Source organism: Pelobates fuscus, chromosome 1, assembly GCF_036172605.1.
Source record: "Pelobates fuscus isolate aPelFus1 chromosome 1, aPelFus1.pri, whole genome shotgun sequence".
In the NCBI taxonomy this organism is placed as follows: Eukaryota; Metazoa; Chordata; class Amphibia; order Anura; family Pelobatidae; genus Pelobates; species Pelobates fuscus.
The window spans coordinates 302,522,513-302,549,307 of record NC_086317.1 but is presented as its reverse complement, the minus strand read 5'-3'; the positions used below and the strand labels follow the sequence as shown (position 1 = coordinate 302,549,307).

Here is a 26,795-nt window from a genome sequence, read left to right as displayed (position 1 = left end):
AGACACCAACTTCTGTCTTATAGCAGGGCAAGTACATGGAGCACGCAGGCCAGGGAGAAGATTTGCCATGTTGCAGATTGCAACTTCAAAATTTTTGCTCTTCTATCTTCTCTTTTGTGTGACATTTTTGTAATTGTGAGATTGCCAGACGTCAGCGGGAACAACCGTGAGGTTTGTATTCCAAAAAATGACCAACAAATCACTTTAATTCTGTTGTGTGATCAATATCATTAAGTGGACAGTGGACCAAGCAAGAATATACTCAAGTAATTAAAAATAAAAAAAAGTGTTGAACCACACATAAATTAATCTACCTACAGCAAGAGTTGTTACGTTTCCTTAATTGCACATTCAGGTATGTATATGTAACTATAGGAAACTGTTACATAAAAGGGGAGTTGTCATAGGTAAACTATTTGCCTAAACCATATTGCATCCTATGGTGCCATGAGGACTGTATGGTAGCAATGCTTGAAACTCATGTGTACACAGGCACTTTTATGTCACTTAGTAACTAGATGCCCGAGTGCAAACCCAAGTCAAGAAGTTCTTAGCAGATATTTTATATACTGTATATACCGTCTATTTTGTACTGCAGTCCTAACCCCAATAAACTATTTAATAGGATTTTTTTATTTGGGTTAGGGAATGAGGAGCTGTCCTTATCAGAAAATTCCCAAATTAGTAATGTTGCAGTGTGTCAAAGGGGCATAAAATAGTCAGAATATATATCAGAGCATAGGGATTGGAAACCTTTCGGCCCTCCAAATGTTGCGGACTACTTCTCCTTGAATGCTCTTCCAGCCATAATGTAATCCACAACATCTGGAGTGCTGAAAAGCTGCCTACCTCTGCCGTTACATAGTGCCTAAGCAGAAACAAATCATGTGGATCATTCCTTAGTGCTTAAAGAATGAGAACAGTTAACACATGCTGTAGATAACCACATATGAGAGTATTCGTTTCGACCATAAATAAAAGGTTGGACCATCCTTGGATGGGTATAAATTGGTTGTCAGTCTAGATTTTTTGTTGTTGTCCACATCAGTCAATCCACCCATCTTTAGAATCCATGACATTATAAATCCACAGGTATCTCCATTAAAACTTTAGTTGCATGCAACCGCATTAGCAAAAGGGACAAAACTTTGCCAATTAACCTCTTCAATACTAAAATAGAGTATAAAAGGTTTTATTTTCCTGTATTTTGCAGTATGAAATCTAGTCCCTCAAGCCTCACTCACCCTCATTTATACTCTAGTTATGATTACCGGCCTGTAGAGGAACACATTTCTCTACCAGAAGATACTAGTCACTTCTGAAAGTGTAAGCTCACCCATACTTTCAAACCGTAAAGAAAGCTTAATTGGGTGATAGCATTCTTAAAGTCAGGGAGTGAATTAATTCCACCATCTTACTGTCTGCATTACAGTAGAAGTCTAGAGATTGATAAAAATTGCTATAGCAGTTTTAAATATGTTCATTTTAGAAATATATAATTTAGCTGTTTTTACTGTATGTAAGCATTATTCTTAAAGGTGGATATTCTTTTTACATTAGGTTGCAATGTTTAGTAAACTGCACTACCAGTAATGACTAGAAACATAGAATGTGACGGCAGATAAGAACCATTCGGCCCATCTAGTCTGCCCAATTTTCTAAATACTTTCATTAGTCTCTGGCCTTATCTTATAGTTAGGATAGCCTTATGCCTATCCCGCGCATGCTTAAACTCCTTTACTGTGTTAACCTCTACCACTTCAGCTGGAAGGCTATTCCATGCATCCACTGCCCTCTCAGTAAAGTAATACTTCCTGATATTATTTTTAAAAAAGAGGAGGGGGGGGGGGGGCAAAAAGAGAAAGGATGGGGGGGGGGCAAAAAGAGAAAAGGAGTGGAGGGGGGCAAAAAGAGAAAAGGAGGGGGGCAAAAAGAGAAAAGGAGGGGGGCAAAAAGAGAAAAGGAGGGGGGCAAAAAGAGAAAAGGAGGGGGGCAAAAAGAGAAAAGGAGGGGGGCAAAAAGAGAAAAGGAGGGGGGCAAAAAGAGAAAGGGAGGGGGGGGCAAAAAGAGAAAGGGAGGGGGGGCAAAAAGAGAAAGGGAGGGGGGGCAAAAAGAGAAAAGGTGGTGAGGGGCAAAAAGAGAAAGGAAGGGGAGGGGGGGCAAAAAGAGAAAAGGAGGGGATGGGAGGGGAGGGGAGGGGCAAAAAGAGAAGGGGAGGGGGGGCAAAAAGAGAAGGGGAGGGGGGGCAAAAAGAGAGAGGGAGGGGAGGGAGTAAAAATAAAGGGGGGGTAAAAAGAGAGAGGGGGGGTAAGGGGAGGGGGGTAAGAAGAGGGAGGGGGTAAGAAGAGAGAGGGGGTTAAGAAGAGGGGGGTAAGACGAGAGGGAGGGGGAGTAAGAAGAGAGAGAGGGGGGTAAGAAGAGAGGAGGGGGGAGTAAGAAGGGGGTAAGAAGAGGGGTAAGGGGGAGTAAGAGGAGGGCAATTGCCCCCTCCCCTGTCCGCAGGCACCGTGCGGGCAGCCGGCAGGGGAGGGAGGAAGAGAGGACCCGGGAGCTCAGCCTGCAGCTCCTCTGGGTCCTTCTTGCGCGAGCACAGATCGTTGCCGCGGTTACCACGGCAACGTTACGGCTCTGGCGAAAGTAAACTCTAGCCCTGGAGCTACGGGCTCGAGTTCACTCTCAACACTGTGACCACCAGGGATTCCTGGTGGTTGCAGTGGTGAGAGTGAACTCTAGCCCCATAAACACACTACCCCCACACACCATACACATTCACACACTGCCCCCACACACACACCATACACATTTACACATTGCCTCACACACATACACTGCCCACCCATACTAACATTGCCACACACATACACAGCCCCCTCATACACACATTGCCCCACACACCCTACACATTCACACACTACACCCCCTCACACACACTGCACCCCTTACACATTGCACCACTGCTCCTATACCCTACAACAGCCTCATATCCCAGCAGGTAAGTTGTCAAACTGTTCTTAAACGGTTTGACTACTTACTCTGGGAGGGGGGCCCGGCCCTCCTGGCACCATAACGACTACACAGAGCAGTAGTGGTTATTGTGCATGGATTATTTCTTGAAATAATCTCCAAGTGCCCCAGTGGCCTGCATGCCAGCCAGCCAGCCCACAGGCCGGCCGGCCAGCCAGCCAGCCCACAGGCCGGCCGGCCAGCCAGCCAGCCCACAGGCCGGCCGGCCAGCCAGCCAGCCCACAGGCCGGCCGGCCAGCCAGCCAGCCCACAGGCCGGCCAGCCAGCCAGCCCACAGGCCGGCCAGCCAGCCAGCCCACAGGCCGGCCAGCCAGCCAGCCCACAGGCCACCAGTTAGGCTTACAGCCTGCCAACCGCAGCCAGCAAGCCACAGCCTGCCAGCCAGCAAGCCACAGCCAGCAAGCCAACAGCCTGCTAGCCGCAGCCAGCAAGCCCACAGCCTGCCGGCAGTAGCCAGCAAGCCCACAGCCTGCCGGCAGTAGCCAGCAAGCCCACAGCCTGCCGGCAGTAGCCAGCAAGCCCACAGCCTGCCGGCAGTAGCCAGCAAGCCCACAGCCTGCCGGCAGTAGCCAGCAAGCCCACAGCCTGCCGGCAGTAGCCAGCAAGCCCACAGCCTGCCGGCAGTAGCCAGCAAGCCCACAGCCTGCCGGCAGTAGCCAGCAAGCCCACAGCCTGCCGGCAGTAGCCAGCAAGCCCACAGCCTGCCGGCAGTAGCCAGCAAGCCCACAGCCTGCCGGCAGTAGCCAGCAAGCCCACAGCCTGCCGGCAGTAGCCAGCAAGCCCACAGCCTGCCGGCAGTAGCCAGCAAGCCCACAGCCTGCCGGCAGTAGCCAGCAAGCCCACAGCCTGCCAGCCGCAGCCAGTAAGCCCACAGCCTTCCAGCAAGCCCACAGACTGCCAGCCAACAACAGTAATTAAGGTAAGAGGAGCCAACTTGGCCTAGGTATCAGCGAGCTATGTTGTGTTGCTATATTGTGAATAGGAACCAGGGTGTTGGAGAGACCCCCCTCCAGGCCCCATTAGACTCCATTGTAGTCTCTAGTGGGACCTGGAGGAAATTCTTTCTAACACACTCTCTAAAGGACACTGAGATATCCTCTGCTAGAATACTCCCCCCCCCTAAAAATAAAGGGGGGGTAAAAAGAGAGAGGGGGGGTAAGGGGAGGGGGGTAAGAAGAGGGAGGGGGTAAGAAGAGAGAGGGGGTTAAGAAGAGGGGGGTAAGACGAGAGGGAGGGGGAGTAAGAAGAGAGAGAGGGGGGTAAGAAGAGAGGAGGGGGGAGTAAGAAGGGGGTAAGAAGAGGGGTAAGGGGGAGTAAGAGGAGGGCAATTGCCCCCTCCCCTGTCCGCAGGCACCGTGCGGGCAGCCGGCAGGGGAGGGAGGAAGAGAGGACCCGGGAGCTCAGCCTGCAGCTCCTCTGGGTCCTTCTTGCGCGAGCACAGATCGTTGCCGCGGTTACCACGGCAACGTTACGGCTCTGGCGAAAGTAAACTCTAGCCCTGGAGCTACGGGCTCGAGTTCACTCTCAACACTGTGACCACCAGGGATTCCTGGTGGTTGCAGTGGTGAGAGTGAACTCTAGCCCCATAAACACACTACCCCCACACACCATACACATTCACACACTGCCCCCACACACACACCATACACATTCACACACTGCCCCCACACACACACCATACACATTTACACATTGCCTCACACACATACACTGCCCACCCATACTAACATTGCCACACACATACACAGCCCCCTCATACACACATTGCCCCACACACCCTACACATTCACACACTACACCCCCTCACACACACTGCACCCCTTACACATTGCACCACTGCTCCTATACCCTACAACAGCCTCATATCCCAGCAGGTAAGTTGTCAAACTGTTCTTAAACGGTTTGACTACTTACTCTGGGAGGGGGGCCCGGCCCTCCTGGCACCATAACGACTACACAGAGCAGTAGTGGTTATTGTGCATGGATTATTTCTTGAAATAATCTCCAAGTGCCCCAGTGGCCTGCATGCCAGCCAGCCAGCCCAGAGGCCGGCCAGCCAGCCAGCCCACAGGCCGGCCGGCCAGCCAGCCAGCCCACAGGCCGGCCGGCCAGCCAGCCAGCCCACAGGCCGGCCGGCCAGCCAGCCAGCCCACAGGCCGGCCAGCCAGCCAGCCCACAGGCCGGCCAGCCAGCCAGCCCACAGGCCGGCCAGCCAGCCAGCCCACAGGCCGGCCAGCCAGCCAGCCCACAGGCCACCAGTTAGGCTTACAGCCTGCCAACCGCAGCCAGCAAGCCACAGCCTGCCAGCCAGCAAGCCACAGCCAGCAAGCCAACAGCCTGCTAGCCGCAGCCAGCAAGCCCACAGCCTGCCGGCAGTAGCCAGCAAGCCCACAGCCTGCCGGCAGTAGCCAGCAAGCCCACAGCCTGCCGGCAGTAGCCAGCAAGCCCACAGCCTGCCGGCAGTAGCCAGCAAGCCCACAGCCTGCCGGCAGTAGCCAGCAAGCCCACAGCCTGCCGGCAGTAGCCAGCAAGCCCACAGCCTGCCGGCAGTAGCCAGCAAGCCCACAGCCTGCCGGCAGTAGCCAGCAAGCCCACAGCCTGCCGGCAGTAGCCAGCAAGCCCACAGCCTGCCGGCAGTAGCCAGCAAGCCCACAGCCTGCCAGCAGTAGCCAGCAAGCCCACAGCCTGCCAGCCGCAGCCAGTAAGCCCACAGCCTTCCAGCAAGCCCACAGACTGCCAGCCAACAACAGTAATTAAGGTAAGAGGAGCCAACTTGGCCTAGGTATCAGCGAGCTATGTTGTGTTGCTATATTGTGAATAGGAACCAGGGTGTTGGAGAGACCCCCCTCCAGGCCCCATTAGACTCCATTGTAGTCTCTAGTGGGACCTGGAGGAAATTCTTTCTAACACACTCTCTAAAGGACACTGAGATATCCTCTGCTAGAATACTCCCCCCCCCCCCCCCCCCCCCCCCCCCCCCCCCCCCCATGGCCCATTAACCCTCAATTGTAGTCTCTACTGGGGCCTGGAGGCGACTGTTTCCAGCAGGGACACTGAGATGGCCTCTGTTAGAAAGACCCCCTTCCAAGCCTATTAGACTCCATTGTAGTCTCTAATAGGGCCTGGAGGGGATTCTTTCTAACACACTCTCTAAAGGACACTGAGATAGCCTCTGCTAGAAAGACCCCCCTCCATGGCCCATTAGCCCTCAATTGTAGTCTCTACTGGGGCCTTGAAGGGATTATTGCACTTTTGTTCCTTGTGTCTAAAGATTGTGTAGGGTGTGGCTGGAGGCGGTGCATGGAGGCGGGACATGGGTGGCGCTTGCTGCGGAGTATGGGTGGGGCCTGTAAGGGGGCCCTTGATTTATTTTGCCCGGGGGCCCTGAGGGTTCTCAGTCCGCCCCTGTCCACATTAAATGTCAGTTGCCACAACTCTGACCATTTTTCTAGTTTACCTAAATCATTAGCCATTTGGCTTATCCCTCCTGGAACATCAACCCTAGTATCATCAGCAAAAAGACATACCTTACCATCAAGACCTTCTGCAATATCACTAATAAAAATATTAAAGAGAATGGGTCCAAGTACAGATCCCTGAGGTACCCCACTGGTGACAAGCCCAAGCTTCGATACTTCATTGACTACACCCCTCTGTTGCCTGTCACTCAGCCACTGCCTCACCCATTCAACAATATTGGAATCCAAACTTAAATATTACAGTTTATTGATAAGCCGTCTATGTGCAACAGTGTCAAAAGCCTTACTGAAATCTAGGTAAGCAATGTCTACTGCACCACCCTGATCTATAATTTTAGTTACCCAATCAAAAAAATCAATAAGATTAGTTTGGCATGATCTCCCTGAAGTAAACCCATGTTTTGTCTGATCTTGAAATCCATGTGTTTTTAGATGTTCAACAATCCTATCCTTTACCATGGTTTCCATCACTTTCCCCACTACTGAAGTAAGGCTTACTGGCCTATAGTTGCCTGACTCCTCCCTATTACCTTTCTTGTTAATGGGCACAACATTTGCCAACTTCCAATCTTCTTGGACTACCCCTATTATCAATGATTGGTTAAATAAATCTGTTAATGGTTTTGCTAGTACACCACTAAGCTCTTTTAATAGCTTTGGGTGTATTCCATCAGGTCCCATTGACTTATTTGTCTTTACTTTTGACAGTTGAAATAGAACCTCTTCCTCTGTAAACTCACGAACAAAAATATTCATTGAGGCAGTCAGCTAGACATTTATCCTCTTCTACATACCTTCCTTCTTTTGTTTTTAATCTAACTAATCCTTGTTTTACTTTTCTTTTCTCATTTATGTATCTAAAAAAAGTTTTGTCCCCCTTTTTTACTGACTGTGCTATTTTCTCTTCTGTGTGTGATTTGAAAGCTCTTATAACTTGCTTAGCCTCTTTCTGCCTAATCTTATAGATCATTCTGTCTTCCTCACTCTGTTTTTTTTTTTATAATTACTAAATGCTAACTTTTTGTTTTTTACTATTTTGGCCACATTCTTTCACCTACAGTAATATCGGATACCAAATCTCCATTTGTTAACACTAAATCTAGTATGGCCTCTTTACGAGTTGGCTCCTCAACGACTTGTTTTAGAGACAATCCCAGTAGGGAGTTTAGAATATGTGTGCTCCTGGCACAAGCAGCTATTTTTGTTTTCCAATTCACATCAGGAAGATTAAAGTCACCCGTGATGATAACTTCCCCCTTCATTGTCATTTTAGCTATTTCTTCAACTAGTAGATTATCTAACTCTTTAATTTGTCCTGGGGGCCTATAAATCACACCTACACGAATTACTGTGTGATTACCAAATTCTAACGTAACTCAAACGGACTCTATGTTCACCTCACTAACTTTTATTAGGCTAGATTTTATGCTATCCTTCACATACAGGGCCACCCCTCCCCCTTTCCTGCCTTCCCTGTCTTTTCTATATAAAGAGTACCCTGGTGTTGCTATGTCCCAGTAATTTTTCCCATTATACCATGTCTCAGTAACAGCGACTAAATCTACACTATCAGTTGCCATTATTGCCACAAGTTCATGGATCTTATTCCCTAAACTGCAAGCATTTGTAGACATGACTTTAAGCTTATCATTTTTTAACACACTTGCTACAGGCACCTTCTGTCCTTGTTTTTGGGGACAGTTGGATTGATGTTTTATCACCCTTTTGCACCCCCTCCTAGTTTAAATACATCCTAGCAAAACCTCTGAACTGCTCACTGAGAACATTTGTTCCCTTTTGAGAAAGATGCAAAACATCTTTTTTGTACAGTTTATTTCCATTCCAAACAGAGCTACCATGAGAAATAAAGCCAAATCCTTGCTCCCGACACCATTCACCAAGCCACAAGTTAAAGTCCCTAATATGCATACGCCTGTCGTTCTGAGTGTTATGCACAGGCAGAACTTCAGAGAATGACCGTGTGGAAGCAACTTGCCGTATATCATTGGCAAAAACACAAAAAAACACACAAAAAACTTCCTTAACCTCTGAAACCTCATTGCAAGCCAAGTCATTTGTCCCTAGATGAACAAGTACATCCAATTCCCCTTCCTGCTTTGCTCGCTTAACAATATTACAGATACGTCTCCTGTCTCTGTGAGCAGTATCTCCAGGAAGACACCTCACAAGACCACCATTGTCCATCTCCACACTTCTTATGATGGAATCCCCCAACAACAACAACTGCTTTCTATTAGGCCTCACCATAGTCTCGAAGCCTCTCTCCACCACACCACTAGCCTCAGTGCCTCTCTCCACAACACCACTAGCCTCAGTGCCTCTCTCCACAACACCACTAGCCTCAGTGCCTCTCTCCACAACACCACTAGCCTCAGTGCCTCTCTCCACAACACCACTAGCCTCAGTGCCTCTCTCCACAACACCACTAGCCTCAGTGCCTCTCTCCACAACACCACTAGCCTCAGTGCCTCTCTCCACAACACCACTAGCCTCAGTGCCTCTCTCCACAACACCACTAGCCTCAGTGCCTCTCTCCACAACACCACTAGCCTCAGTGCCTCTCTCCACAACACCACTAGCCTCAGTGCCTCTCTCCACAACACCACTAGCCTCAGTGCCTCTCTCCACAACACCACTAGCCTCAGTGCCTCTCTCCACAACACCACTAGCCTCAGTGCCTCTCTCCACAACACCACTAGCCTCAGTGCCTCTCTCCACAACACCACTAGCCTCAGTGCCTCTCTCCACAACACCACTAGCCTCAGTGCCTCTCTCCACAACACCACTAGCCTCAGTGCCTCTCTCCACAACACCACTAGCCTCAGTGCCTCTCTCCACAACACCACTAGCCTCAGTGCCTCTCTCCACAACACCACTAGCCTCAGTGCCTCTCTCCACAACACCACTAGCCTCAGTGCCTCTCTCCACAACACCACTAGCCTCAGTGCCTCTCTCCACAACACCACTAGCCTCAGTGCCTCTCTCCACAACACCACTAGCCTCAGTGCCTCTCTCCACAACACCACTAGCCTCAGTGCCTCTCTCCACAACACCACTAGCCTCAGTTCCTCTCTCCACAACACCATTAGCCTCAGTGCCTCTCTCCACAACACCACTAGCCTCAGTGCCTCTCTCCACAAGGGACTAGTAACCCTTCAGGGTTCTTACAAATACAATTAGTGTTATATAAATTTCAAACTAAATATAAATACATAAATAACCCCAAAAATGCATATAATGTGTTTCATGCAAAAACATACTGTGACGTAAAACAAATTATGAACACAAATATGGACTGTAAAAATACTTGCTTAAAATACCCCTCAAAACTCTGGATCTATTATTAAAGAGAACCTAGTGCAGTATTGCAAATATATGTATATACAATGAGTAAATAAATGCACACTTGCCAACATTGAGTGGATAACATAGCACTCAGAACTATTCAGCCTTTGGTTGTTGTTGGATCCAATCTTTATAATGCAGTGCAAGAACCCATCACCACCAAAGGCTCGACTTTATTGATGTCCAAAATACGGGTAAAAGCAAAGAGTGTCTGGAGGCTTTGTGTTCCCACCACTTACCGTATATACTCGAGTATAAGCCGAGTTTTTCAGCACATTTTTTGTGCTGAAAAACCCCAACTCGGCTTATACTCGAGTCAGTGTCTGTATTATGGCAATTTACATTGCCATAATACAGACTGGGGGCTGTGGGGGCTGCAGGGCGTTTACTTACCTCTCCTGCAGCTCCTGTCAGCTCCCTTCTCCTCCGCGCTGGTCCGTTCAGCACCTCTGTCAGCTCCCAGTGTAAGTCTCGCGAGAGCCGCGGGGTCATAGTGCGGCTCTCGCGAGACTTACAGGGGAGCTGATCGGACCGGCGCGGAGGAGGAGAGAGCTGACAGGAGCTGCAGGAAAGGTAAGTTACAGCTCTGCCAGCCCCCTCCCCCCCCCACTGAACTGCCAATGCCAGTGGACAACCAGGGAAGGAGAGCCCCCGTCCCTGCCATGTATCAAGTAGGGAGGGGGGACGAAAAAAATAAATATAATAATAAAATATTATAAATAATAATAATTTTAAAAAAATAACAATATAACAAAAAATGAAAATAATAATTAATAAAATAAATAATAATAGAACAAAAAAATGATTAAAATAATAATTAATAAAATAACAATAATCAAAATGCCCACCCCCCACCAACACATACACAAACACACACTGCATCACACACACTCACACTTCATTCATATGCACACACTGCATTCATGCACACACTGCATTCATGCACACACTGCATTCATATACACACTGCACTCACTCACACACTGCACGCACGCACACACACACTGCACTCACACACACACACACACACTATACTCACACACACTGCACTCACATACACACACTGCACTCACATACACACATTGCACTCACACACACACACTGCACTCACACACACACACTGCACTCATACACACACTGCACTCATACACACACACTGCACTCATGCACACACACTGCACTCATGCACACACACTGCACTCATGCACACACACTGCACTCATATACGCACACACACTGCACTCATATACACACACACTGCACTCATATACACACACACACACACTGCACTCATATACACACACACACACACACTGCACTCATATACACACACACTGCACTCATATACACACACACTGCACTCATATACACACACACTGCACTCATATACACACACACACTGCACTCATACACACACACACACACTGCACTCATATACACACACACACTGCACTCATATACACACACACTGCACTCATATACACACACACACTGCACTCATATACACACACACACTGCACTCATATACACACACACACTGCACTCATACACACACACTGCACTCATACACACACTGCACTCATATACGCACACACACACACTGCACTCATATACACACACACTGCACTCATATACACACACACTGCACTCATATACACACACACTGCACTCATATACACACACACACTGCACTCATATACACACACACACTGCACTCATATACACACACACACTGCACTCATATACACACACACACTGCACTCATACACACACACACTGCACTCATATACACACACACACTGCACTCATACACACACACACTGCACTCATATACACACACACACTGCACTCATACACACACACACTGCACTCATATACACACACACACTGCACTCATATACACACACACACTGCACTCATATACACACACACTGCACTCATGCACTCATATACACACACACACACACACACACACACACTGCACACACACACACACACACACACACACTGCACTCATACACACACACACACACACTGCACTCATATACACACACACACTGCACTCATATACACACACACACACTGCACTCATATACACACACACACACTGCACTCATATACACACACACACACTGCACTCATATACACACACACACACTGCACTCATATACACACACACACTGCACTCATATACACACACACTGTAAATAAATATTCAATTAATATAATTTTTTTAGGATCTAATTTTATTTAGAAATTTACCAGTAGCTGCTGCATTTCCCACCCTAGTCTTATACTCGAGTCAATACGTTTTCCCAGTTTTTGGGGGTAAAATTAGGGGCCTCGGCTTATATTCTGGTCGGCTTATACTAGAGTATATACGGTAATCCAAATTTATATAACACTATTTTTATTTGCGGACCAATTATTTTATTTGTCCTGATTTGGGATTTTTTGCCAAAATCTTTTGATGGTTTCACCATTGTGGTTATATTTTCTAATTGTGATGAAGTATTATTGTATTGAGATATTATTTCCACTTTAATAATTGCACTGTACACTGCAAGATTGCACTGCGCCATCATTTATTTATTGTTACAGTTCTTACAAATACCTATAAGTAAGGTTTATTGACTATTTTTATTTATATATTTGTCGCACCTAGTGTATGTGAGAAAAATAAAATTGTTGCTTTTATACTGATATTTCAGACTCTATGTGCTGCAAGATAAAGGACACCATATATACGGCTGAACGCTTTTCATTCCCAAATATTTTTTATACAGTATGAATGAATAAGTGAAAAATAAGATCGTTTAACTGTACATATTTTTAAGTTTGACTGCAAGGCAATATATAGACAAAACTGTGGTGTCATGAGTTGTGTAAATGATAGCCATGCATTCCTTGCTTCATATAAATGTTATGCTAATATTTTTTTTCAGTCAAATTGTTCACGGTAGTAAAGGGGGTTAAAGGACCACTATAGTGCCAGGAAAACAAACTTGTTTTCCTGGCACTATAGGGTCTTTGGGTCCGTCCCCCCACCCTCATGGCCCCACTCCCGCCAGGCTCTAGGGGGAGGAAGGGGTTAAATTCTTACCTTTCTCCAGCGCCGGGCTCCCCAGGGACTCTTCTCCCTCTCCTGACGTCATTCGATGTATGCGCATGCGCGGCAAGAGCCACGCGCGCATTCAATCAGTCCATAGGAAAGCATTTCTCAATGCTTTCCTATGGACGGCAGCGTCTTCTCACTGTGAGAGTGAGAAGCGCAGAAGCGCCTCTAGCGGCTGTCAATGAGACAGCCACAAGAGGCTGGATTAACCTATATGTAAACATAGCAGTTTCTCTAAAACTGCTATGTTTACAGCTGCAGGGTTAACTCTAGATGGACCTGGCACCCAGACCACTTCATTGAGCTGAAGTGGTCTGGGTGCCTATAGTGGTCCTTTAACCCCTTAAGGACCAAACTTCTGGAATAAAAGGGAATCATGACATGTCACACATGTCATGTGTCCTTAAGGGGTTAACCCCTTAAGGACCAAACTTCTGGAATAAAAGGGAATCATGACATGTCACACATGTCATGTATCCTTAAGGGGTTAAGGAGAATCAACATAAAAAAATTATGGCTAAGACTTGTTTACACAGTGTCTCTTTGTGTTTTTAATTAGCCATTGACAGGGTCTGCTGTCTTTGTTTTCCACATTTGACTTGCACAGATCATTAGACAATGCTACCATTAATCCCAACTGGAACATGCAGCAACTGCTATCTACTCAAGATGGTGTCTTGCTAAACCTTGTCAGCGTATGGTTTAATCTGCAGAACATGTGGACAACTGATTGCATGGCAATCTCATTCTAGGCTCATAGTTCATTCCTGTAAACTGAGCAAATTGCTGGTCTAACATGCATAATGCACCGATCACATTGAAATTGACTGGTACAAAGTACTTTTATAGCTTTCATCTCATCTTGCCCCTAATTTAGTTTTCATTTATCGCAACATGATTTCTTTTGTAGATTATCACTAGATGTTTTCACGGTTTTAAAAATAACTCCATATTTGTTCAATTTTAATTTGCCAACATTTTCTCTTTTCCATTAAACCCAGCTGGAAAGTTACCACTACTCCAGCTTCTGCTTGTAACAATTCACAATTAGAAGCTTTGTGAAACAATTTTTGGAAAATAACACAATTGACCTTGTATGTACATACTTGAAAATGAGAGAAATCTTAATGTATCTTTCCTGGTAAAATATTTTATAAATAAATAAATGTACCGTAAATACTCGAGTATAAGCCCAGTTTTTCAGCACTTTTTTTATGCTGAAAAAGCCCCCCTCGGCTTATACTCGAGTCAGGGTCTGTATTATGGCAACTCACATTGCCATAATACAGACCAGGATGAGCCCGGCGGTCCTGGGGGGGGCCGGCAGCAAGCTGTTACTTACCTTTCCAGCAAATCCCTTCAGCTCCCCAGTGTAAATCTCGCGAGTCCTGCGGCCGTCAGAGCCATGGCAACGCTCCGCGTGGCACGCAGACCGCGAGATTTACACTGGGGAGCTGAAGGGAGCTGCTGGAAAGGTAAGTAACAGCTTGCTGCCGGCTCCCCACTGCTCAGCCCATGCCACACACTATCTGCATTATATATATACACACACTGCATTCACACAAACACACACAGTCTGCATTATATACACACACAGTCTGCATTATATACACACACACTGCATTCATTATATACACTCACACACACTGCATTCATTATACACACTGTAAATAAATATTCAAAAAAAATATTCAACCTACTGATGCCTCAATTAGTCATTTTATTGGGATCTATTTTTATTTTGAGATTTACCGGTAGCTGCTGCATTTCCCACCCTAGGCTTATACTCGAGTCAAAAGGTTTTCCCAGTTTTTTGTGGTAAAATTATATTCAGGTCGGCTTATACTCGAGTATATATGGTATAGCAAGCTGTTCTGCATAATATTCTGTACCGAAACAGCAAAAATGCATTATTGAAAGTATTTTTATTTGGAATAATCCATGCTATTTCTTTATATTTCCCCATTTTAGGGAGCACTTGCAGATAATGCTGGACCAGGTAAAAGCTAAGCTGCAAGAGACACAACAGAACCTGCAGATCAATACATCTGAGTTGCTTGCTTTACAGTCTGAACATGACACACTGCTTGAGAGACACAACAAGATGCTACAAGAGACTGTTACAAAAGAGGCAGAACTTAGAGAGAAGTGAGTCGTGCACATCCGTTTAGACTAGTAATGTCATCATTTATTCCTCATGTTCTAAAAACGAATGCACTTTGAGGAGTTTTAAACCTTTTCTACACCATGGGACTCAATAAGCAAAACATATCCTATAAGGGGGTATCTTCTATTGAATAAAAAAGTGATATTGGGGGGCGGGGCCGGGCCGCCGAGCTGGATGGCCGCAGGTCAGAGCGGCTCCGGCAAAACTTCACCAACAACACGCTGAAAACTTATGTTTTTCAACTTAGGCAGACCGACAACACAAACGCCCAGTGCCGAGGTACAGCTGGACCTGGGGAGAGGCTGGCTCGCTGAGCTACAGTCCCCTAGGGGAGAGGATCATGGTGCCCTAACCCGGGCCTTCTCCGGCGGTGAGCGAGGCAGACGGCCGCTGCCTCGCTATCCTGCACCACAGAGCCCGACCAAAAGCACTGATCGGCGCAGACCCGGCTCCGTTCCCCCCCCTATGGACCGGGGGGGTGATCCCGGTCCCCACCCGGTGGCCATGGGCGGGATTCTGCATTTGAGGCAGGGGAGCAAGATCGCTGCCTCCAAGATGGCGGGCGCCACGTGCGCCGACTGCATGAAGGTAAAACCTCCCTTCCACTCTCCTCACAAAACCGCTCCTGAAAGAAGATCCCGCCATACAGGGAAGCGGCAATGTCCATGCTTACCCCCGCAACCACACATGCCACCACAGCAAGCGTACAGCAGCAGCACTGAGGGGACGGGTGACCAAGCAGCGACCATTCCCGTCCGGGGGGGCCATCTGCCCTGCAAGACACCTCTGCTAGCAGCCCCCAAGCACCGTTAGTGGACTCTCACTCTGCCCACACAAAGCAGCGGACACAGCACGCAGGCAGTATTTGCACCCAAGGCTGATGCTGGAAGAAACACAAAAACAAACACTCCCCTGGCTAGCAAGTCCCGAAGCAATTAAGCAACCAGCGTGAAATATAAGAGACTTTATGGCGGCCAGGATGCCAGCCGACCCAGCGCAGCGGCAGGAGTAGCTAAGCGGCTGTATATATATCTATGTATGTACCTAAACCCCAGCAGAGCACTGTACACTATTTAGTCTAGCACACCCCTCTTATTATTATCCTTGATTTTAATGCAATAGATAGAATCACTGCTAACCTGCATAGATATCAGCTGAAATTGCCTGAACCTGCATGAAAGCTAATTCTGGCTAGCTCAGTGACTCGCTGCCCCCTGGTGGTTAATCTTAAGCAGGGTGGAGAAATTTGCACCTGACAGAATTTCATATAAGCTTGTAACTTATTAATCGTAGCATACTTACATAAATAAGCATTTATAACTCAGCTATAAAGTTTTATCGACGTGTACTAAACTTATATCTAAAATTTAAAAGAGCTGTTAACTCTGCCATAACTTCGTATGACGCTATTGTTTAACCTTTTTCATTTAAAAAATGTATGCATACCCGACTTGCCACAATAATGCTATCATATGTCTACGAAAATCGAGCCTGTCAATGCTGTTGTGGCGACACAGGCACTGTTGTAACTACCTGCATACCAAAAATAAAGAATTTAAAAAAAAAAAAAAAAAAAAGTGATATTGTTATTTGTGAGTGTGTATAATTCCCACAATTCCTTAAGACAATATTCACCTTTTGGTGTAAAATACCCTATTGGGCAATATTATTAAGATGCATTTTACTTACCTGGAATCCAGCTCCGGGCGCTTACTTTCACATCTCCTTCTGATGTCACATGGGCCTTGCACAGTACAATCGCAGATTTCTCATAGAGAAGCTTGTGATTGGCCCATTTTGCTGGCTCAGAGCGCATGCGCGCAATCTGAGACAGATAGGTAATTTACTTATTTGTATAAATACCAATACAAGTAGGATGAGGGAAGGGGAAAACTCTCTCTCACAGCACAGCTCTGGGCTGCCTAAGTCGTGTTTGGTGTGGGTGCAACTAGCCCCAAGTACACAATGGAAAATAACTCTGTATGTGCATGTTTCAAGCAGAAACACTGCACATACGGACTAGTACCACCATGGCCACTTCAAATCACTGAAATGGTTATGGTGGTTGGAGAAACCCTTTAACATTGTATTTGTTTTAGATTTCAGCCCTCAATGCTATAGATTCCCCTGTCAGCAGAATATTGCCTTATACACACGCTTACACATAAACCTGATTCCTTTCTAAATAGTGAGTCATAACAACTGTCCATGGCTAGATTTCTGCAGACTCGTTGAATGACGATATATAAGTCCATGTGTTTGGCTCACCACTTGAATCCCTATATGAATTGATTGTGTTCATGCATTACTAGTCATTAAGTTTGAATATTGGCCTATGTTCAACCGAGTCTCTGGCTTGCTGCTAATAAATATTTAATATTTCAGATTATGCACAGCGCAGTCTGAGAATGTGATTCTTAAAACTGAGCATGCACAGGCAATCAGCCAGCTCAGCGCCCAAATTGAAGCTCAAAGGAACAGCTTTCAGGACAAAATCAGACATATGCAAGATGATCATAGGAAAACAGTGGAGACTCTACAGCAACAGTTGACTAAGGTAGAATCACAGCTCTTCCAAATCAAGAACGAATCCTCTGTTTCAAGTAAGTTCAAAGAAAATCTGTCCATCTTATTGATAGCCTTGATATTTCTTACTTCATATTTAAAGGAACACTATAGTCACCTAAATTACTTTAGCTAAATAAAGCCGTTTTAGTGTATAGATCATTCCCCTGCAATTTCACTGCTCAATTCACTGTCATTTAGGAGTTAAATCACTTTGTTTCTGTTTATGCAGCCCGAGCCACACCTCCCCTGGCTATGATTGACAGAGCCTGCATGAAAAAAAAATCTGGTTTCACTTTCAAACAGATGTAATTTACCTTAAATAATTGTATCTCAATCTCTAAATTGAACTTTAATCACATACAGGAGGCTCTTGCAGGGTCTAGCAAGCTATTAACATAGCAGGGGATAAGAAAAATTTAATTAAACGGAACTTGCAATAAAGAAAGCCTAAATAGGGCTCTTACAGGAAGTGTTTATGGAAGGCTGTGCAAGTCACATGCAGGGAGGTGTGACTAGGGTTCATAAACAAAGGGATTTAACTCCTAAATGGCAGAGGATTGAGCAGTGAGGCTGCAGGGGCATGTTCTATACACAAAAACTGCTTCATTAAGCTAAAGTTGTTCAGGTGACTATAGTGTCCCTTTAATGTGTCTATCACAGACTTGTTATTAAATATTTAAATGTATACTCATGCTCTGTTTTGCATTAGTGATCAATTATTGACCCTACCAATCAGAAAAACCATTGATATTTTATTTCTTGTTAATTAGTCCTACAAAATAACTGAGTTCAGTAAGAAGCAAGACAATTCATTGGTTAACCTGGGGAGATTTTTCACTTCGACAAATGGATATTTGTTTTCCATTTGAAAATAAGGATTGTTGGAAGTTGTCCTACATGTTAACCTCTCAGAAACCTATTCATCCATAATAAAATAAACGTTTGTTCGTTCTTACAAAAGCATATCTGTTTGTAAATTGGGAGTTGGCTGATTTGGTAAATTAAGCCTGAGCTTTTGTTTTTCACCATGTTTTTGTTAAAATATGAATTTCACATTAAAATAAAAATGTTTTCATGTGTATGTTGTCTCATCTGTGCACGTGATTATATTTTTATTATTATTTTATTTTTTTTGTAAGTGCAAATGGTCCCTCACAAAATAAACCATGGAGAATCTACACATGCTGTGTTCCTTGTTTGCTGTCCATTAAAAGCAACTTGTGTGCTCAGCTGGATGCTGTGTGGGAGGGACACTGGGAAAACATGTTACAGGCTGCAGGTGTCTCAGGAAAATATTACAGAATAGACGTTCAGAAGTTAACACAATAACATAACCTGCCTCACATATACAATGCATTCTATAGTCCAGAAATCTTATTTGTCTTTATATTCCTGTTTGCTGGTATTGTGCTGCCAAGTCCTTGCTGATTTTCAGGATTAGCATGGCTATGTACTTACGGCAAGCTGTGACCTAGTCAAGAGCCTTGTCTTGAGAATTTCCCAGTGAATCATGTCTGTTTGGTCATGTATTGTCGATTTTGTCCAAATTAATATCTCACCTAATCCCTTGACACTTGTAAGTTCATTATGCTTGCTTGTATTTGTCCATTTACTTGACTTGGCTTTTCTTTCTTTTATTTTCTCCTTCTGTTGATTCAGTAATATATGGCCAGTGTGATTACATAACCTCTCAGCTTCTGTCCAATTCAGTCCTGTAGCAGTCTTGCCAATGCTTTATGCAGGGTTATTGGTGTAAAACATGAACAGATTTCTACCTTGTTTCTGTTTTTACTCTTCTTTATGTTAAAAATGGTGTTAAATGTGTCTGATGGAATGAGACTAGATGTTCTTGTGTTTGTCGGCATGTGTTTATTCTCTAAAATCTCATCTAATCTTCTAACTGCTCAATTTTTTTCATTTCAAGATCATTATAACATGCAAAAAAAAGTGCCTAAAAGGAATTGAGGAATTGTATATATTATAATGCCAAAATACCAGAGTATTGCAGTGGGCAATAAGACCTTTTACCTAACATAATATTTCAAAGACAAGCTTTCGCCTCTCTTCCTTAGGCACTCTGCTTCAGACCTGAGGAAGAAAGGAAAACTCTCGAAAGCGTGTCTTTAAAATATTATGTTAGTCCAATAAAAAAAAGTTATAATTGCATACTGCAATACTCTGGTATTTTGGCATCTTGTCTACTGGACTAATACGGCTAATCCGATCTACACTATATATATATATATATATATATATATAGAGAGAGAGAGAGAGAGAGAGAGAGAGAGAGAGTTTGAAATTCTTTAAATCAATATGTATGTAATATGTGTATGTAATATGGCACTTAAATCAAATGTTTATATCTGCATTTGTAAAGGAAATTATGAATTAATCTTTTAATAACGTACAAATACTGTATAACGTTGTGACTGAGCTCTGTACTCTGAGCACTTTAGCCAGGTCAGCTTCCTTACTTCTACCAGGGAACTATGGATCACTACAAATCCTTTTGCGTAACTGGGGTCTTTGACTACTTTTTCCACTTGACCAGGCTGCAACAGACATAGCTCTCTTTACTCAAGAGACCATCTCTCCTGTAAAGCAGTGATTATAGCTTTTCTCCTACACATTAGTCAAGACTGAATGTAGGGGATAGAATGATCTTTATTGCACAAAACACAGCTATTTATACAGAACAGTGTTGACATGCCCTCCAGGGGTCCCCCATACAATGCAGCACACAGTACAATTGTCCCTCCCCGGTAGAAAAATCTGTGCCCAAGTTACAGCGTGTTAAAGTTTTAATGATTTGCGGCTATTCTCCAATCCTGCGAGGAGTTCCATGCGTGCGTTAGTCCTGGTCTCACAAAATGGGTTCCTGGACTGAGGGGGTCCGAGCAGTATCCACTTAAAGTTTTACCAGACCCTGGCACAGTCCCGAATTGAGGAATTGTTAGAGTGTTTCAGGGTATGTCCCGGTCAGGCACTCAATGTGTAAGATGAGTCCAGGCAATCCCCCAGGGACCCCATAGTCCTTGCCACAGTGACAACAGCCTTTTTAGGTGTTTTTGGACCAGGCCTATAGTCTATGAGTAAAAGGCAGTCCTTCAAGCATCTCCAAAAGTCAGTGGCACGGGAGCTTCTGTCACAAACACATGTAGTATATTCCTCAACATCTTGTTTTCAGAACTTTGAGATATCATATTTACCTTTCAGGTTCCCAACAATCATTAAAGAATTTTAGAGAAAGAAGACCGACTGACCTTCCCCTCCTGGATATGTACTCTGTGGCTCGAGAAGAAGGAGAAGGGATGGAAACAACAGACACTGAATCTGTGTCTTCTGCTGGTACGCACGTGGCATCATTAGAGCAGCTTCTCAACTCATCTGATCTAAGACCTGGTGAGTGCAGTCTGTCTAAAATCAATCAGTGGATGTTGTGACTCTTTATTCTGTAAATCTTAGACTAGTGTGAAAGTTTAGGTTAAATTTCTGGATGAACTTTTTAACTTTAAATTTTAATTTAATAAGCTTTCCAAATGATTTATTACTGTTAGAAAATGTTTCAAAATAATGTATCTACAGAATTAACCATTAAAGTCTATGGGATTTTTTGGAATAATTAATTTTGGAATAATTGGGAAAGCCTATTAAATAAAAGCCTTTGTTGGATCAAAGCTTCTGAACATATTTAGTCCATTGGATCACGCTTTGTGATGTAGTGCGACAATGTGAAAGTGTTTCTTAGGCAAGTCTTTGTAGGACACTCGTGTGTATTGTGTACAAATCTATTTGGCATTGCTTTTATCTGAATAAAAATTGCAGTATTCAGACTTAAAAGCTGTGCCAATGGTGCCTGATGTTTTGTATTTTCGGTATGATCACAATGATCTGGACAGTGCCAATTAGAACATTAAAGGCATTGTAAATTAATTGTACATTATCTTGAAAAGCAAAATTTTTTTTGGGGTGTCTAGAGCATTGTCCATAATAATACATTTTCAAACTATCACTTGCTGGTTGCTTTTAGTATGTGTGTGCCAAACCATATAGTAATATAGGAACCTTTTGACATTCGCTAGTGGTAAAATGGAAGCTAAATGTAAAAGAGAGTATATTATATTATTGTATTATGGCATTTATTTGAAATTTGATCTAGTACTTGTCTCCATGTTAAATTAGATCAGGTTTTGTACAAAGCCTTGGGTTAAAGGAACACTATAGGGTCAGGAACACAAATGTATATTTCTGACCCCATAGTTTTAAAACCACTATCTAGCCCCCCTGCCCTCCTCTTGCCTGTCTAAATATAGTAAAATCTTACTTGTATTCAAGCCTGAAGCTGCTGTCTCTGCACCTGTCTGCCTCAGACCTGCAAGCTGTCTGCTGACATCAGAAGTGTTGTTCTAAGAGAATCAAAATGCTTCTCCATAGGATTGGCTGAGACTGTGAAGGAGGCAGATCAGGGGCAGGGGCAGGGCCAACACAAGTCAAACACAGCCCTGGCCAATCAGCATCTCCTCATAGAGATGAATGGAATCAATGAATCTCTGGAGGAAAGTTCAGTGTCTGCATGCAGCTCTAGCCAGTGAAGTTATCACTGCAACACTGTTAAACACTGCATTTTCTCTCAAAATACAGTGTTTACAGCAAAAAGCCTGAAGGGAATGGTTCTATTAACCAGAACAAATGCAATAAGCTGTAGTTGTTCTGGTGACTATAGTGTCCCTTTAAATATGCATGTGTCCATAGTTTTTCTGTTTTTTATAAGATACATCAAAGTTTCCAAAGATAATTATGTCTATTTCCGCTAAAATTATTTACTAGATAAATCAACAGAACCTACGTTATGGCAACCAGAGGTTTCTAAAGAAGAACTGGCCCAGAAACTAACTACCACATCAAAGAGTGTTGATCATCTAAGTGGGCTTCTTCATGAAACAGAAGCAACTAATGCCATTCTTATGGAACAAATTACAGTAAGTCTTTGTTTTCATCTGCACCTTAACTTTTCCAGTATTGTAAATAGAATTTTTTTTTTCTTCCTACAATGGTGAATGACTGTTAACAACTTGACCACTATTTTAAGGAGGAATTGGTCAATATGTATATTTCATCATACTCGCTTCATCAAACTAATTTGAATTGTAGACTTTTGTCAGTAATTTCTGATCAGTGTTTGTTATGCTGGAAATTAGGCATTTCAAGCTTATTTTCACCTTAGTGTAGGAACTTCAAAGGAAAATATCTTTCCTCTCTCTGACTAAGTAAAACCTAGCAATTTTTCACACCTTATTATTCTCTAATAGTGATGAAATTAATAATTTAATTTAATGTATTAAGTCAAGGCTCAACATTTTTACAAGCCTTTGGTGAGTGAAAATTCAGCCTTGGTGAATGTGCCGTGGATTCGCAAGGCGTGCAATGGCAAGTAGGATTTAGGCCTGTTGGCGTAGGACTTGAAGTTGTGAGCCCTAGATTACATTTTTCAATAAGTGGACATGCAAAAGATCACCCAGTGATCTTGGGGTTTAGGAAACAAGGTTCTGGCATGTCATCCTAACATGACCAATTCATTGATTACTGTGCAATCTATTGTTGAACTGGAGAGATCTTCATCAAGAGGCACAGCCGCCCACTAGTTTTTGCAAGTGTTTTTCCCTGTCCTAGTGGATATTTTACTGCAGTCCGACTCCATGTTTAAACATAGAAAACTGCCTAAGTGTGTGTAAATGTGTCTTAAACTAATCTTTTTGCTCTTGTAATCAACTTTCTCACAATAGCTCTACAAAGACAGATCACAATAAGGGACAGAATTCTGTTCACAAATTCACTTAAATTGCATTTACTGTTGAGTGCACTTGTGACTTTAATCCCTAAAATCTTATTTTATAGTTTAATTCAAGTTAATATGCCACCTACATTTTTCTAATACTATTACATTTACAGAATAACTCTGTCAGCATGTTTAGACATTTTATTTGAGGCATCTAGCTGGCAACCAATTTTATGTTTTGTGCTTATTTGTTAGCTTCTTAAGAACGAAATTCGGCGCTTGGAGAGGAATCAGGAGAGAGAGAAATCTGTGGCAAATTTGGAATATCTGAAGAATGTGCTGCTACAGTTCATATTTCTGAAGGCAGGCAGTGAGAGACAGCGCCTCCTTCCTGTCATAGACACCATGTTGCAGCTAAGTCCGGAGGAGAAGGCGAAAATGGTTGCTATTGCTCAAGGTATGGTGAAGCGCGTGATGCATTAGAAAGTATGCTCCATCAGTACACTTAATACTAAATCGCTTTCAGTACAGTTTAAAAAGCATCTTTGATGTCATGACAATGTGAGGACCTTTTTTTTTTTTTTTTTAAATAAATATTTACCTCCTTTGTTTTCAAAGGTGAAGAAGAAGCAGATGCTCGTCCCGCAGGTTGGGCTTCCTACTTGCATAGCTGGTCAGGACTCCGGTAGTACCAAGGATATGTACAGATGCACACAATACATTCCAGGATTGCACATACTTCCTTACTTTTACTTTTATTATTTAACTTTTATTTGCACCCCATGATAAGACATTTGTTTGGTGGGGTTTTTTTCTACCCTGCGTTTTAAAGCTTTGAATTTGATATGACAGTTGTTTTTTTCCCCCAGATTGATTATTTAGTTGTCATTAGAAAACTTTTTTAAAAGAAGTTATTGGATTTCCTTTTCCATGAAATACAAACTAGTGCGGGGTTGGGCGTTAATACAAGTGTTCCTTTTCTTTCTTCGGTATAGTTTGATGCCTGTTATTAGATTGTGGCATTGTTCTCACGAATCAGCCTTGGTAGCACCAACACCAACATTGTATGACAATAAATGCTATATCCCTATCTGGAATAAATGTCATAGTATTGTATATTGAAGAGTTATTTAGGTTTTTACTTGAAAAACGAAACCCCTCCAACATCTTAGCTGCTTAATTTTCAGCAATCTATTCTGGATGGTTCCCTTTAACTCAGATACTGATACCGAGTGAGAAGAGACAAAAGCCTTTCACTTGTTGCATAGGTTTCAGAAAAGGGAAATGAGGAGATCATTTTCTCTTTAAACATAAATAACATGGTATTCTCATGTATTCATGGTTATTTAACTAAAAAATATACTGTGCAGTTGTCTTTGTTTTTTGGGGGGGTTTGTCTTTGTTTGTCTTTAAAGTGGGGGGGTTATTTTTTTTTTTTGAGAGGAGGGGGGTAGTGTTCTTGTTTGTTTGTTTATGTCCGCAATATGTAGTTCTATAGGTACACTCTAATGCACCCATCATGCACAACGTTCTTCTTTGTAATGGTTTTAATTCTTTGAGTTGCATAAATGTTGTACCTAGTACATTTTTTTTTTCTAATCCCAACTAATAATGTGAAAAATCACCAATTCTTTCTGTATTTTAGCATTCTGAATTATTCTTTAGTTCTGTAGATGACTAGTTGTTGCAGCTGTTTAATCATGTCTCCGCCAGTGCCTTAATTACATCATGTTCGGTGCAATTTAGAGGACATGCTCTGTGTTTTACCATTTTGATAAGTCCAAGGTGGGAAGTTTGAAGATTTACAAGTAGAAATTTACAATAATGCGTGAATGGTTGATTTATTCTGCTGCTTACGGAGTTTTGAAGAGATTTTATATTATGTTGGCTAATGATGACTAACTTTGACATTTGAGCGTAGGAGTATTATGAGATATGTAGTGGATAATCGCGCCACAGTTTAGACCTATGGATCCATATATTAAGAGTTCGATATGGTTGTCCCACCATATGCCTTCCAGGATTGCACCATTATTTAAAGAACTCTTCTAAAAATATATTTTTTTAAAATAAACTCCTCTTAACAAAATGGTGATCTGGCAACCCGAATGGGAAGTAACACTAATATTTTAAAACAATTTGATGTGATTTTGTGAAAAGAAACAACCAGTTCGGATTCATGATTATGTTATTGTACATATGTTAAAATGTGTTCACTTTTTGTATTAAATAGTCTTTTGTTACTTTTTGTGTTTATAATGTAATTTTGGATTTTAAAGGAACACTCCAAGCACCATAACAACTACAGTCTGCTGTAGTGGCTATTGTGCCAGGAGTGAGCAGGCGTCCCCTCATGTAACTTATTTAGGTCTGCCAGTTGCCACTCACTCCATCCATTGAGAGCAGGAAGCTCATTCATGGAGCTTCTGCTATCACCCCAGAATTAAAAGTTGTCAGACCAGTAGCAAACCTTTATTGGGAACACTAGGGCACTATGTCTTCATAACCTCCACAGCATGTTGGAGGGTTCCATTACAACTATAATTTCTAAACTGTTGGTCATCTAATCTGTCTACAATACTATGATTTGATATGTTAACATGAACCTTGGAAATAAGTGTGTCTGTGTAAATTTAATACAAATTGGGTCAATTTGTTAATTTCTTGTTCATTTGATCTTCTCTTTCTTTACCATTGTGACAAAATGCTTAGATGGCAGTTCAGTTTCCCACACATTACGTAAAACGTGTTTTAGTTTACAGTGGTGATATGTAATTATTTTCTTTTTTTTTATTAGTCTTTCTCACAAATCCCACCACTTGCGTACCACCCCTCTAGCAGTACAGATCCCTTTTTAATCTAATAATACAGCTAAATGTTGTGTGATCACACAAAACTGTATTCTCTTGGTAGGCCTGTTTACTCTACCTGAATAATGTACAACCCAATCTTCTCTTTCATCTGGTCCTGATTACCTAGCCAAAATAGCCTAATTCATGGTTTGGTAGATTGTTGCAACTATACAATATTCAGTAGAAAGTCTCATACATGCTGATCCTGCTCCGTACTTCCACAGAAAGCTGTTGGATTTTTTTTAAATGCATTATTTAATATGTTAAGACAAGGTGTCCGCTCTGACTTGCATTCATCTTTTTGTGTTCCCATCCAGAAACCGGTTTACTTTTGTAGACATAAAGCAGAGCTGTGTGTGACATGAACTATAAAAGGATGAAAACAATGCACTAGCTTTTAAACACTTTTTTCCTTTGCAACTTCATCCCACTGATAAATGTTGTAATA

General features: G+C 43.3%; 1 protein-coding gene across 2 annotated transcripts in view; it reads left to right on the top strand.

Annotated features, from left to right (window-relative positions):
- GCC2 (GRIP and coiled-coil domain containing 2) overlaps positions 1 to 25,848 on the top strand; it is a 100,634-nt gene extending 74,786 nt beyond the window's left edge. Inside the window, exons 18-23 of one of the 2 annotated variants that reach the window (XM_063458078.1) lie at positions 14,956 to 15,132; positions 17,537 to 17,754; positions 20,936 to 21,121; positions 22,547 to 22,698; positions 23,751 to 23,952; positions 24,114 to 25,848. In XM_063458078.1, coding sequence (XP_063314148.1) covers positions 14,956 to 15,132; positions 17,537 to 17,754; positions 20,936 to 21,121; positions 22,547 to 22,698; positions 23,751 to 23,952; positions 24,114 to 24,184 — 1,006 coding nt within the window. In that variant the 3' untranslated portion in view covers positions 24,185 to 25,848. Of the gene's footprint in view, positions 1 to 14,955; positions 15,133 to 17,536; positions 17,755 to 20,935; positions 21,131 to 22,546; positions 22,699 to 23,750; positions 23,953 to 24,113 lie in introns of both variants that reach the window. The other variant, XM_063458087.1, reaches the window with a different exon arrangement.
- The last annotated feature ends 947 nt before the right edge of the window (positions 25,849 to 26,795 follow it).